This window comes from Rhyacophila brunnea, unplaced genomic scaffold, assembly GCF_057557595.1.
Source record: "Rhyacophila brunnea isolate RB1 unplaced genomic scaffold, BYU_Rbru_1.0 scaffold_13, whole genome shotgun sequence".
Classification (NCBI taxonomy): Eukaryota; Metazoa; Arthropoda; class Insecta; order Trichoptera; family Rhyacophilidae; genus Rhyacophila; species Rhyacophila brunnea.
This window is the reverse complement of record NW_028232785.1, coordinates 38,444,310-38,459,538: the sequence shown is the minus strand read 5'-3', so window position 1 is coordinate 38,459,538 and position 15,229 is coordinate 38,444,310. Positions and strand designations below refer to the sequence as shown.

At 33.4% G+C, this 15,229-nt stretch overlaps 1 protein-coding gene across 1 annotated transcript; it reads left to right on the top strand.

Moving 5' to 3' along the window:
* The first annotated feature begins 293 nt into the window (after window positions 1-293).
* Window positions 294-7,491, top strand: LOC147077471 (uncharacterized). The gene is made up of 5 exons (XM_085941702.1): window positions 294-481; window positions 776-922; window positions 2,648-2,785; window positions 5,356-5,535; window positions 7,291-7,491. Exons 1-5 carry the CDS (start codon window positions 335-337, stop codon window positions 7,489-7,491), a joined length of 813 nt encoding a protein of 270 aa, XP_085797828.1. The 5' UTR covers window positions 294-334.
* Window positions 7,492-15,229: the final 7,738 nt, after the last annotated feature.

The window sequence follows — 15,229 nt, the reverse complement described above, 5'->3', positions numbered from 1 at the left end:
ATTTTTATTAATTAAACTATCGGGAGAGACCCAATAGTCATGGGTGCAACAGTATACGCTGTTAGTGTGCATTTGCCATTGGTGAATACGCGTTGTGCTTGAAAATATCGAAAGGCAAAACCCGAGTGGAAAAAAACTACGCACTCAAATAGTAGTACAAAACTTAAATCCAATAAAACACAGTTTTTTGTTTGATCGCTTCCACGGCATAGGTTTTTCAGTATTTCGGCCATACATAATAAATAATTACGTATTCTGGCAACACTTCTCTTAAATTAATGTACCTTGAATGGATCCTGTTTGTCATGTTCTTCCTGACATATTTACCATTAAAATGGATGTAAAGCGAGAATGTGATGGAGGACAACCTGAAGAAGAAGGCAAGCCTTTGTTTGATACGGCGACTACCTACCCAATCAGCCCGGAAGTTTGCACTCATATAAAGCAGGAGAATGCCGACGTTTCAAGTTGCAATTTCGAGGTTAGTTTTCTGAAACTGATTTTTTTAGATTTGAAATAATAACGATTAGTGTGGAATAATAATATGTTGCTTCTTTATAAACTGCGTAGAGACATACAATGATATTAAACGTTGATTTAAAAAAAATAACTCGATTATACATTTTGACAGCTACGATGCATTTCTGATTTAGGTTAGGGCAGGTTATCTTCTAATTCATTTTGACTATAATTAGTATACATTGTTATATGGATATTCTATGAAGTTACGTGAACTGAAAGTGGTTTTCTGTGTTAACCGTAATGTTTCTTTCAGTATCTTTTAGCTGACCTCTCTAATATAAAACCTGAGACGGATGATATACTATCCGTCGTCAAGCGCGAGATTATTGAAGATGTAATAGACCCATTATGTGATGTTAAAGATCCTCAACCGGGTTCAGATTACAGGCCAATACATCAGGTTCGTTCAATTGTATAATGTGTTATTTTTCTTCCCTTGGTGCAGTCTTATATCGAAAGTTGGAATTAGCAATATATGTTTTAATCTTAGAGCCGTTTCACACGCGACACCATTGTCTCGAGACGCTGCATGAATGGGCGCGTTTAGACGGAGAAACAAGTATGTCGCCTTCATATATATGTAGAGAAAACGATCATGCGGTGCCCAATCCGTTGACATCTTCCCAATTGATGAGGGTGACGTGTTTAGATTTATTAAAAAAATATAAGAATTCCCTCTCTTAGGGATCGCATATCTCCCAAGATTTTTTTAAAGGGCTGTATTGACTTTGTCAAGGGCCACTTTCATATATATTTCACCTGACAATGGAGACGGGTATCTTTTCGGAAGCATGGAAGATGTCGAAGGTTACTCCAATTCATAAGAGTGGTACGGAGTCATCAGTGGAAAACTATTATTATAGGCCGGTAGCCATTCTCTATGCACCAGCAAAAGTTCTTGAGATGATCATGCACGGCATGATTTCTCCGAGGATCGAGTCATTTCAATGCCGACTCAAGTATTAATCTAAAGATGGTCATCTATTCTATAATGAATGAGCAGCATGGATTAAGAGCAGGCCGTTAAACGATTTCAAACGATCAAAAAAGTTCGCTTCTGAATTTTCACGTGACAGTCTGGATTTGTTCGATATTCGCACCTGCGCAGTAGAGCGACACTGGCAAACCTGCTGAAAAAAAAACAACCTACAGCGCGCAGTCTCATTTTGAGGTTTACCGATTTTCACGATCTGTCAAAAAGTACCATAAAATGACAACATGGCGTCTCGCTTACTTTTTACGACAGTCAGAAATCTTACGTGTGAACAGTTATAATCGCTAAATAAAAACACAATACATCTGTACATTTTCAATGTTTCCCATTAGTTCTTGGTCGTTCCCTCATGGTAAAGGATGGTGACCACCTTGGAATGTTATCATCTGTTAAGCGATCAAGAATTCCCACTCCTCTCAATCCTCTGCTTCTATCAGGACAGAGTGAAGGCTGCCCTCAGTCAGCTCTTTTACTTGGTCGCTCTTCCTCTGCTTCATCTGCCTTGGAGGCTGCCCAAAACTACCAGTCTCTCCAGAGTATCCGCTCCGCGCCGAACAATTTGTCAAGAAACTTTAGAATTCGTTACAGACATCAGTTGTCGAGAGATGTATCTTTATAAAATATTAACATTTTGTATATTATAATATATGGAACATATATAATTTTGAAAACACTTTTGAGAAAATATATAACAAACTGAAGAGATCTTTTTTTGGAAAAAAATACTTAATTAAAGTAATTAAGTCATTGGACGCTAAAGACGCACCTGTTGCGTAATAATCAGGCGGCCTATCGATAATAATTTACGTGTATTTTAAATTACCTTTAAATTTAAATTTAAAAAACCCCACAATGATTTAAAATACAAAAGCCAATTGGAAATAGTACCTACTTCAATTTGGAAAGCTCTTATTATTAACTGCGATATTATGGATTAGTTTAGGCAGGGTTTAATGGAATTTTAAATACTAATTTAATGAAAACAAATAAGTATGCCTGATTATGTTTAGTGTGCACTATTTATGTCGGATCTTAACAGCCTACTTTCACCTAGATAATAACGTTTTAATATATTATATTAATAATATGTACTTATTGACAACATGTTATATAAAACGTTGTTTATTTCAGTTCGCTGCGACGGGTGTCACTGGTATCAAAGCTGAGACTGACATAAAGCGCGAATTCACTGAAGATAAAATGCCACCATTTTCTGATGAAGATCCTCAACCCGGATGTTCGCATTCAGATTACACACCAGGACATGGGGTATATTCAATTTTATATATTGTAACATTTGCTTCTCAATTCGCCGATTTTAATCGAAGGTTGACGTTTAAAATCTCAATAAATCTCCGTACCATTCCTAGCCAGTCGTATTGAAAAAAGTAATTAAAGTAATCAATACCTACCTACTATCATTTCACTCCATTTTGAGTGTGAACACCAACTGTCACTTTGTGTTTTTAGTTATGGTTTTTTTTTTTAGGTTCGGGATGTGAAGGTGGATAATTAAGGCACCGAAATACTTATCAGAAACGGCGAGGTTTATTTACGTTTATTATATACTATATGGTTACATTTTGAATAATTTATTTTATCCGTACGAAATGTGTGTTGCGCGAGCGAACAACGTTTTCTCTGCGTGCTGTCAAAGACGCTTCTCTCTCTCAAACAAAAACGGTTACACTTGCGAGCCGTGCCAAATGCGACGTTGCCATTCGTATTTTTTTTTTGGACAATGTTGCCGGTCAGATATTTATTAGTGGTATTAAACATTGTTTAATTATTTTCGCAATCAGCCGTTATTATTTTTTGGCTTCGATACCGATTCGGGCCTCTCAAGATACACAAAGACATCCCCAAATGGGGACCATACGGGGTTGTCACACTACTTTGATTTAAAATACAAAAGCCGATTGCCTATGGTAACTCAATTTGGAAAGCGCTCCAGAGAGTATGATAAGAGCCATTAGTTAAAGTCTCAACTTCTTAATTATTATGATAGGTTAATTAATACTGGGTAATTATTGAGTTTTGAAGAAAACACTTTTTAAAGCCATATTAACTGATTGTATTGCTGCAAGTATGTATTCATTAAATAATTAGGAGAGCACTAATTATTACTTAAATAGTAGAAGTGATCAGTATACATATTAAATATATCGATGACCCAATCACATTTTTTTATAATTTTCAAATAATGTCTTTATTGTTTTTTTTAGTAAAGTTGTTATAAAACGCAAACTGTGAAAATCATTTTCCGTATAAATATATATTTCCTTATAAAATTGTACTACTTTTCATCATTTGTAAATATTCGGTCAAATTAAAAACATTAATTTCTCGTGCTTGTCTTTGTAAAGGATTTTTGTCATACCCTGATAGAGATGAGGTTTTCATTGTAAACTATAAATATACTATTGTATCGTGTAAAACAGACTTTTCACAAAAAGACGCAGCGTTTACACACCTACTATATGCGCACGAAAGTAAGTGTACTTCTGCGCAGGTCCAATTTAGGGTCGTTTAGCTATAATACGACTTGCTGTTTTGCTCAGATCATTATTTGAATATCAGATGTGCTCAACCGGTAAACTTTATTAATTCGAAAAATATTTATGCTATATTTCATTCATTTCACCAAAACAAAAAGGATTTATTTTTGATTAATTTTAAAATACGACTTGCTGTTTCGCTCAGACCAGAAAAAGAATAGATATTTATGATACAAAATGTTATATGTGAAAATTATATAAACCGAGTCATTCCTACTCGAGAGTGTCGCTCTTTGAATAACTGCGGTCCCTATGCGACGCTTAATATGCGTGCCGTCATGAATTCATATGTATAATAATATATTAAAATATTGTTTAAACTGTTGATCGAAGTCGCTTGATGAAATTTCAATATAAATTCACTCCCGCACTTTCAGGTATAAATCTACGTCCCCGATTTAGTCTGTAACACTGCTTACAATACTTTATAATCGTGGCCAAGATAAGATGGTTCTTTTTTTCTTTTCTTTTGACCATGTCCGATCCTAATATGGGCCTCCACAGAGTGGAGGATTGTATAAACAGATTTTTTTAACGAGAAATGGATGTCAGCCACTTGGTCAACCTATTAGGTCCATACTCATACCTGGTACCCACGACGCAAACGCCAAAGCTTAAGCCGCGCGGTCATCGTGGGTGTTCTTGTTTTTCAAGATGGTTCTAGTATAATATATTTAATCATTTCTTATACTGTTGGGTACAAGTTTACTTGATGAAATTTGAATATAAATTCTATCAATTTGAATATTGTTAGTGACATTGGTTTCGCCTTTCGGCATCTTCCGACACTATGCACACTCTCCAATAACTTACTGGCACAAAAATTACTAGTTACTACACGAAGCTTGCAATGTTTTTTTATCGAACAGGGTGCAAAACTGCCTCATAGTAGGTATGTACATTATTCTGGTGATCTTAAATTATTTTATCAAGAAATATTAGAAATAAACACAGTAAAGTGAAACTATCTTATTGAAATCAATCTAAAATTTTGCATTCGAAACTATATAAGATTTATACATATTACCAATAGTAGTGCCACAATAATTGTGTCAGTTTGTGCAATTGCTTTTCGATGTTACACGTAGGTGAATTAAAAAAAAAACTATTTATTGATCATTCCGTAATTTCGTGTATTTAATATCTATGTCGGTACTATTACCATTTCTTAACTTCATTTTCATTCTCACCACACTTTAATGTCTGAAGATGCTTCGAAAAAAATAACTCAAATGGAACAGTTTAAAATCTAATTTAGAATAATATTTTTGTTTTTTCTAGGTTTCTACTAAAGACTTTTTCACAAAGCATCACGATATAGACAGGTGTCAACAATCCTCGCCTGATGGAATCCAAGATAGAATGATACATTTTTCAAAAGTGACGTCAGATGAACAAAACATTAAAAGAAAAATCTCAAAACGAGAGACTCCGAAGGAACTTCGACTTATTCTGAGGAGAGTAGTACATTTTTCATGTAATTTGATTTGCAGCATTTGTAACACAGTTTTTAGATGTAGAAGTGCTCCAAAAAAATCACAAAATGGTTCACATGGGCTTTATTGCTAATCAAAGTCAAGAAAATATACTCTCGCAACTAAATCATCTCAAAACACATAACATGACACACACAGGTGTAAAACCTCATAAATGCAAGGTATGCACATATAGATGCTCGCAACTTAGTAATCTTAAAAACCATGAAATGACACACACAGGTGAAAAACCTCATAAATGCAAGGTATGCACATATAGATGCTCGCAACTTAGTCATCTTAAAAGACATGAAATGACACACACAGGTGAAAAACCGCATAAATGCAAGGTATGCACATATAGATGCTCGCAACTTAGTAGTCTTAAAACCCATGAAATGACACACACAGGTGAAAAACCTCATAAATGCAAAGTATGCCCATATATATGCTCGAGACTTGGTAATCTTAAAAACCATGAAATGATACACACAGGTGAAAAACCTCATAAATGCAAGGTATGCTCATATAAATACTCGCAACTAAGTAGTCTTCAAAAACATGAAATGACACACGCAGCTGTAAAACCTCATAAATGTAAGGAATGCACATATAGATGCTGGCAACTGAGCCATCTTAAAACCCATGAAAGGACACACACAGGTAAAAAACGTCATAAATGCAATAAATGCTCATATAGATTCTCGCGACCTAGTAACCTTAAAAAACATGAAATGAAGCACAAATGCAAGGTATGCCCATATAGATGCTCGCGACTTAGTAATCTTACAAAGTTTGAAATGACACAATTGAAAAACGTCATAAACGCTAAGTGTGCCCATATAGATGCTCGCGACTTAGTAGTTTTCAAAAACATGTAAAAATGACACACAGGTGTAAAACCACATAATTGCAAGGTGTGCTCATATATGCTCGCAACTGAATTATCTTAAAAGACATGAAGTGACATATACTAATTATCTTATTAATTCACCGTAAGCTCAAAAAGATGTTTGCAAAGTATTCAGCCCCGGCAGGTTTTTATAAATCTAGCCCTATTCCCGGACAAGTAGAGTGAAATAAGTGTTTTATAGTATTTAATGTAATCTTAGTTTATTGGGTTATTTATGGGAATATTTAAATGAAACCTTTAAGAACAATAGAAAACAGTTTAATAATAATAATATTGAATAGTGTAAAAATTTTGCCAACAACCTACTTCGTGCAGAGGAACATCACACTCTTTACACCTGTACTGAGTCTCGCCTCTCTTCTTCATCTTGGCACATTCCTTACATACCATTGACTGGTATTTCTTCTTCTGTGTTGCTGGAATCGTCTGTAAGGTGTGTCTAGATATATCTCCAAATAATCTGACAGGCGAATTCAGCATCACATTACGCCTCGGATCCGGAGAAGACCAGACATCGCTACCAGAGGACAGTAATAAAGTAACAATAGATTCGGTCTTTGTTACACACTTATTTCTGTAATTGAGGCCCAAATCTATCATCCAAAATATCAATGGATAGATGTTAATTATCATCCTCACTATGCGCTTATCTCTCCAAGAATGTAAGATAATATCTCTTTTTATACATAAATTTTTATAACCGACTCGCCCTCCCGTTCAAAGACTTAACTCAAGTTGAAGACCTCTATTTTGCGAATAGTCCCATTAACTCTAATATTTTTCACCAGCAACTCCTCGGCCAATCTGACACTGTTATAAACTGCCCAGGTGCTGGAGTATATTCTGCTGTTGACCACGATTCAGTCACACGAGCACTACGCCTTCCATGTCCTCCTCGCTTACCTTAGGGACGACGTCACCACTAGAACGACCTCACCTACTTCTGCTAACATGCCATTCACTCGCTTGACCTCCGTTTTCTGTCCGAGATGGACCAGAAAGTGGGTCCTCGAGCGTGTCGACTCCTGAGTCCATACGAATGCGCAATCCTACTGTTCCAAAGGCCTCCATTTCAGCGTGAAAACAGGCTGGAATCAAAACAATATTCCACTTTAGTAAACAGATTTTAATTCTCGGGGAACACGTGGCATTGTCAAAACGTTCGATTATTAATTATTAATAATATTGGAGGAAAATCTTTGGTTTCTGACAGCTGTAAACAAAAAACAAATCGTCATTCGTAAACAAATTTTGGATGTTGGAAAAATACGTGAGAATAAGTAAATACTTACTTGTTTATACTTACATAATTGTATGAAATAGTTACAATAGTTCAATATTCTAGGCATATAAAATAATATATATTGGCACATAATGATGTAATTGGCAAATAATGAGAACTTTCAAACATTGCAATCGGATACCTATTTTGACAGTTATCTGACGGGAATGGAAAACCATGTAAAATGAATTTAAATAACCATCAATAACATATGAAATATCATAGATAAATTATAATTATTTGGTGAATATATTCTTACTTTGTGACGTATCAGATATCGGAAGCAAATCAATCGGTTTAGAACAGTTGTAAACAACAAAGAATTCGCCATTTTAGTCAACAAATTTTGAATGTTCAAAAAACACGTGGAATAACTAAATACTCATTCAAACACATATACTTTTATGGAATATTCATAATACTTCAATACTCTAGGTTTATAAACTAATATATCGGCACATTAAGCTGATGTTGAACTTTAATCGTTTGTAATATCTCTTCGAAATTGTTGTTGACTGTTCACCTATAATCTCTTTTTCGACTACCATATTCATTAGTTATATGTTGCATGATTAATTATAATAAAAACGTTTTAAGGAAACAAGGCGAGTAGACGCTCTTACCCTTGCATTTGGGGTAAGAGCATCTAGTTAAATTATTTCTCATAATTATTACCAGTCGAAAAATATATCAACCTCAGGATAATAATAGATTTTAAGTGCAACATTTTGATTGTTTATGGTAGTAAATTTCCTAAGGGAACAGAAGATATTAAATAAAATCAAAAAAGTTGGGTAAGTGCGGCATATGTAGCACTAGGAATGTAACTGTGGTAAAATAAAATAGGTAACTCGTTATTTTTAAAATATTTTATTTGCTGAATAATTTGAGATGTAGGTACAATGTAAAATTTCTTTTAGTTGACTCACTGGTGGAATCTAATGGAATATCAGCATTCCACATTTCATTAGTCATTACAACCCCTTCATCCATTTGAAAATCGTCAAGCAAATTGTTCTAATAATCTTCTTCGAATATAAGACCTTTACCTATAAAAATCGACAACATTGTCCTCTTCGGAAGAGGATTTCCATTCAGACTCACTCTCGTCCACTGAGTCCACTGGTTGTAACTGATTTTTTTTTTTAATTTCTAAAAATAGTTTTTTGTAAAAACTTTTCTTTTGTATGAATTTTTGTCTATCTTCTTAAACTGTTTTTTGGTTAAGGCTATACCTCAGTTGAGGCATGGTCTAAAAAAATCGTGGCTAGGCGATGCGCGGATTGCGGTTCGCGGGTGCGAATGACGCATGCCAAATGAAATATAATTTGTCATATAAATCCAAAATGCGTCCTTTAATGTTCAATTTATTGTTCTATTAGTAACAATAATAATATATTCATTCACATGTTTTCTTTTTAAAGTAAATGGGTAACGTTTTTAGTCATCTTAACCCATCGCGCCCTATCATCGCCAATTTGTCGCCGGTGTTACAGGATGCAGGACATGATGAAAATCAAAAAAAAATAATCATATTTTGAATTTTTTTAAAGTTGAAATTACTTAATAATAAAATATGTAGCTATCATTTTATGATGTTAGTTATATACAGTCCAATATATTTTTTTAGAAATATTTGATTTATAAAATCTATTTTTATTTAAATTTGTCAAAATAATGATCAGTTCGCTAGGTATGAGGTGTTTGAGACAGTAAAAAATGTAAAATGGCCCTCTATCTTCTAAATATCTTGAAGAGTATTATATTTAGCTCCAGTTTTAGTATATCTTCCTTTTATTATTTACTTTTATCATGGACTTTTTATCTATGTCATTTTGTATAAAAAAACCCAAAAAACTATATTTGACATGTTATTTTCATTCCACTTATACACAAAGTTTACTTAAAATGTAAATACTTAATAGAAAAATTTAAAACCTATAAATATTTAAATGATTTATTTGAATTGAATGAATAATACACGAATTATATCAATTTTAGTAATCAGTGTGCCTTTTTAAGTGATCCTGAAAAATTAATTCTGTTTAACACGATTTATGAATTAATACCCCCGTCGCCATCACGAAACAAATTGACGTGTTTCCAGCTCGACGTTATCTCTCCGAATGGCAGCGATTCCAAAATTTCGTCGCGCCTATAGTTGAAAATTATTTGCTGTTTTACTGATGAATCACCTTAACGGATGTTTTTAGACGGTTCAAAAAATCGTCATAGGTAATTATTACTTCTGCTGCTTGATTTTTTAAATTTTATAGGATCCTCCCTTTTCATCCGCAAAAAATCGTTTTTTTATATCAGTAGTTCCTACTGGCGGTTTAATTATTTGACAATACAAAATTTGTATTCGCTTAGTAGATTTAACTGGTGTCATTCATTCATTAGAAGTAGAAGGTGCTTGAATAAATGTGTTATTTTCCTCGCCAAATATTGAATAATCTGTTGATTTTTGATGTGTTAATTCATCCAAAGATTGTGTCATTGCAAATGATCCCTGATCAATACAGTCCTCATAATATTTTTCCTTTCAATCATGGGGTCAAACTTGTCTTAGCCTATAACATTTCGATGAAATGGCTGAATCCTCCTTTTTTAAATCCGTTTTTTATTATTTGGTAGTCAAATTTTTTCTAGTTTCTGCGATTATATTGAAAATTAATTTTTGGACAGTTTTGAGCCTACGTGAAGTCTTTGCCATTTCACCAATGATTCATCGCAAGCATCTTTCAGGAGGAAATTTTAAAATTCTGACATTATTTTTTCTTGCTTCTTCTATTAAGTTGTCAGTCAAGTGTGACGTATGACCTCATAAATCAATAATACAGTCAAAGATGCTCCTATTTCTGTAAGAAAAGAAGTTTTTCCGCTCTACTGAAAAATTAACATTTTAGATTTGGTGTGTTATTCCATGAAGTATTTGGTCATGTCGATATGTAATATGCACAGCGCGGTAGGTATTTAATCTGCGGCCTTATATTTTAAGTACTGTACTGTGTGAATCTAGAGGTTGTAATAAAAAATGTTTAGGCACCTACCATAAATTACAAATTCAATACATTTTTTATTGCAAGGAACATCACTAGCCAAAAACTTGTCCATACAAAAAATAGAGTATATGGGGTAAGAGCATCTGACGCTCTTACCCCATGCTATATCTTTGGTGGGGTGAGTGTATCTAGTTCAAAAAAACATAATCATTTGCATTAATCATAAATCTTACAGTCGAAACACAAATCACAATGCAAAACAAAGGTACACACTAAATATCTCCTTCTTAGCACGAAATATTGTTGACATACAGATAGATTGAAAAAAACACGTCCAACTTGTTTTTTGACATCAAACAAGAATGTCAAACTCTTAGTTGTCATAGTGGATACATCAAACATTATTATGCTGCCATCTTTGGGTGTTGGCATACATTTATGGATTTGTAATAAATTCCTATCGACGGCAGTAATTACATTCATTGCAGTAAAAAGTTATTTAATCTATATGCTCTTCCCCACGTAGATGCACTTACCCTAACTCACCTACCTAACTACCCTAACTTACCATAAACCATCAATAAACATTTAAAATATCATAGATAAATTATTTCTCTTTCCTTATTGAATCCCTTTTTTGCTTATTTCTGTAATTTTCGTCCTCAAAATCAGTATACAACTCCGTAAAGTCACACGACGTAATGATCAAATATGGCGTCTCACAAAAATAAAATTGTGACTTGTGTTTAATAATATCACAGAAGGTAAATAGATATCGATGATTTATCTATACCAGTCGGTACTGAATTTTATAATCTTACAGGTATTTGTCAAAAGCTTTAGTAGAAAATACATAGATGTCACTGTAAACATATTTATTTAAAAACGCGCCAAAACGAGAATTCGCGTGCGCGGTACTCAACGCAATAATCAACGTAAATATCACGAGAATTCACTTACCACATTTAAATAACATGCTTATTATATTATCTAATGGCCACCTGATGGGAAACGCACCAGTTGCATTGGACGCAGTGACGTCCCTAAACAAAATGCCGCCCCATTTTTTTATACAGTATTTTTTATCATCCTTTCATGACTCCTATCTAAGAAATGTGTTGTATGGATACATTACTAACAAAATATTATATACCACCAAATCTAATTTAAATGCAATCTCGACTTCAATAGACAGTATTGCGAGTTTACGGTTTTAAAACTCTTGACAACTTTTAAAACTCGCGAGTGACCGGCAAAAATATTTGTATTAATCAATCAAGTAAGCACGTACCTACCTATAATTCAAATATAGTTCGCGAATCTGCGCGTGTCATTGCTGGTCATCAAGGACGTGACGTCCAACGACAACGGAAGTAAACTAGACATCGCGAACCTGACAAAAAATAACAGTCTGTTAAACCTTATTATATGTTTATTAATACAATTTATTCCCAAGCAATGAGCTGATTTTTTAATGCAAAGATATTTACGTTATTACTAAGTTTGGGTACCTATTTCTATATATACCTAATGATTCTCCTCGATTTGCCACCCTTCGAATAACAGCCCTTCCCAAGCGACGCTCAATCTGCCTACCCCCATGGGACGTCACTGGTTGGACGCAGCGAATGAGTTTTAACCTAGGTTCTGCGTGGAGTGATCGATCTGTAATGTTATTGTGACCTGCCAAGCTTCAGAATATGTTATACCCATCAAAGCCGATGGAATACCTAGCCAACTTTATAATTCGATAAGGCCTAATCGGGACACATGGACTTAATGGGACTTGAAATACTCACGGGTGTGGAGTAACAGGCAACCGTTTTAGAGTGTCGAAGAATATGGGATAATAAACAATTTCTTTTATTCAACGAATAAGACACAAGATTTGAGAATGTAAAGTTTTAAAATATAGAATACATTACAATATTATTGTATTGAACATACCTACATAATTTAAAAACAAATCATGCAATAAAAATCAAATTACAACTACAAAATATTTTTTTCCGAGAAAATCAGATCAAATAACAAAATAATAGAATGCCTTCTTTCTGCTTCGTTTTAGATCTGTATTTTCCTAGTTGGCATATTTTTTTCATTTTATTATTGTACATACTGTTAATGTTTTCAATGCGTGCCAGTTATTTTATAATTTATTAAGGTAAATGCACCACTCACGAAAAGGTGCATAGCGCATAAAGACGTACCTTTCAATTTGAGAAAAAATCAACGATTCACTTTGTGTTTCAATTAGGTACGAGTACCTAATCATACGTATCCAAAAATCACAGGAAAGAATAATATTAAGTTTATAGAATATATTATGTTATGATTTGGGCAAATTAAGCGCCGAGTTCGTTTGGCACACATTAGGCAGACATAATACCGTCAAACGGGGTTATTTCGCCTAGTTTTCTACGGCGTGTTGTTAATTTGTATTTTATGATTTTTTTAAAGTACGTATCCATTGTTTTGTGGTTTTTATGGTTAAATATACTTAACTGCAATTATTAAAAATAGCTAATATTATTTATCTACATTCTAATACATTGATTTTACTGATACAAATATATGGGCGAAATTACTCTGACTCAGGGGTTATTCCGCCCATCGTTGAAAAAGTCCGTCTAAGTCATTATCGTTACGATAGTTACGAGGGAACAACAGTGTAGTAGATTAATACTCATAACATGAGCTGCAAACATGTTCATACCATAACCCATCTACATTCTTCTTTTTGTATGTTTTTCCATCGTCAAAATTTTCTAGGCGGAATCATCATTGTTTCACTGATACGTGCATACATTTTGTAGATTAAACTTAGGGTTGTGCAAAAAATATAATTAATTATTTTTTGTACATAAACTATGTTCATAATATTATATGTTCTAACAAATTAACGTGCATATTTATTAGGTTGAAATATAATGTTTGAGACTATGGTTTTTTATGCTTATTTTTGTTTTTTTGAAACAATAATTAAGTATAACAAAAGTATCTTTGTAACTGAATACAAAAACTGATTTAAGGAAGCCTCTTACATCTATTGACAAAATAGTATAATTATTATGCTTATGTGTATTTTTATATTTTAGAACTATTTACATAATTTTATAAGACGCCAATATCAATTTCATCATGCTTCTATCAAATTGGTTCATTAACGAACAAATAATAATAATCGTGTTGTACTTAATACCTATTTTGGCGTACTACTAATAAATAATAGACAATAAAAAATAATACTTTTAAAAAGTGTTTTGACAACCCTACCCCAGGCGGAATAACCCATAAAACTTCATGTCGGTCTTCGGTACAAGTCCGCCTGGCGTATTTTAAGTCTTTAAAATTCAATTTATATACATATAGCTATGCATTCTAATTGCTAACATATAATGGAATGGAGGGAAAAATATCAATATCGTACGTTTTGTATTTCTGGTAAATAAATGATGATTTTTCGACAGTTGACGGAACTGCATATGCACACACAGTGACGTCCCGTGGGGGTGGGCAGATTGAGCGTCGCTTGGGGGCGGCAGATACTCGAAGGGCGGCAAATCGAGGAGAATCATTTGGTATTATATAGAAATAGCTACCTAAACTTAGTTATTATTACCAGAGCGTTGGAGATGTTTTGTTCCGGATGGTTTTTTATTATTATTACCCAGTAGGTACTCGCAGCGATTTTAGTATGATGTCGCCACGCTCCGCTAGTGATTTTTTTATTTTATTTTTGACTGCTCGGTTTCGTATAAAAATGCTAATAAACTTGGCGCCTAGACACATTATGAAGATTTTTATAAATGTAAACACCACAAACGAATAATAAATCAGTCATAATAATATAATGTCATTTACTCAGATTAAAAAGTTCCTTTCATAACTGTGGTAGGTATACTGCGCAAAAGCCAATAATTATGTCGCGCCATAGTTATTAAAAGAAAATAATATTATATATTTCAACGTTGGTAACGAAACAAGGAGAATTTATGGTAGAGATTTATGGGTAGGTACGAGTACATACCGTATTTTTTAATTTATGCAAATATTTTTGCAGTCACTCGCGGGATTTAAAAGTTGCCGGATGTACCTATTGCAAATAGATACATATTCATAATGATTATTAATCCTTATTGACATTTGACATAATCAATTAGTATTCGTGCATATAATAGGTATTAACGTTAAGTACCAGCTAATTGTAATAAAAATGTACACTAGTAGGTATCTACCTAGATTATATCATATGTATCGTGCTGTGAATACAATACTGTGCAATACCTTCTTTTAAGTCGTTTTTTTTGTAAACATATTTTTTGCTGATAATAGTGTGGATTTGTAGTTTATTTCAATCATCAACGATTGAATGTTGAGACTATTAATTAATAGTGTATTTATGATTAAATTTAGGTTATCTTAAAAAAATAATGAGGAAAATTATTTTGTTTACATGTACAGGTACAATAATAGCATA

Bases quoted from the DNA above. Each gene is read 5' to 3' on its own strand.
- LOC147077471 (XM_085941702.1), top strand. From the start codon at position 335: ATGGATGTAAAGCGAGAATGTGATGGAGGACAACCTGAAGAAGAAGGC. The intron at 482-775 runs GTTAGTTTTCTG...TGTTTCTTTCAG, and splicing joins TTTCAAGTTGCAATTTCGAG to TATCTTTTAGCTGACCTCTC. The intron at 5,536-7,290 runs GTAGTACATTTT...TAAACTGCCCAG, and splicing joins TTCGACTTATTCTGAGGAGA to GTGCTGGAGTATATTCTGCT.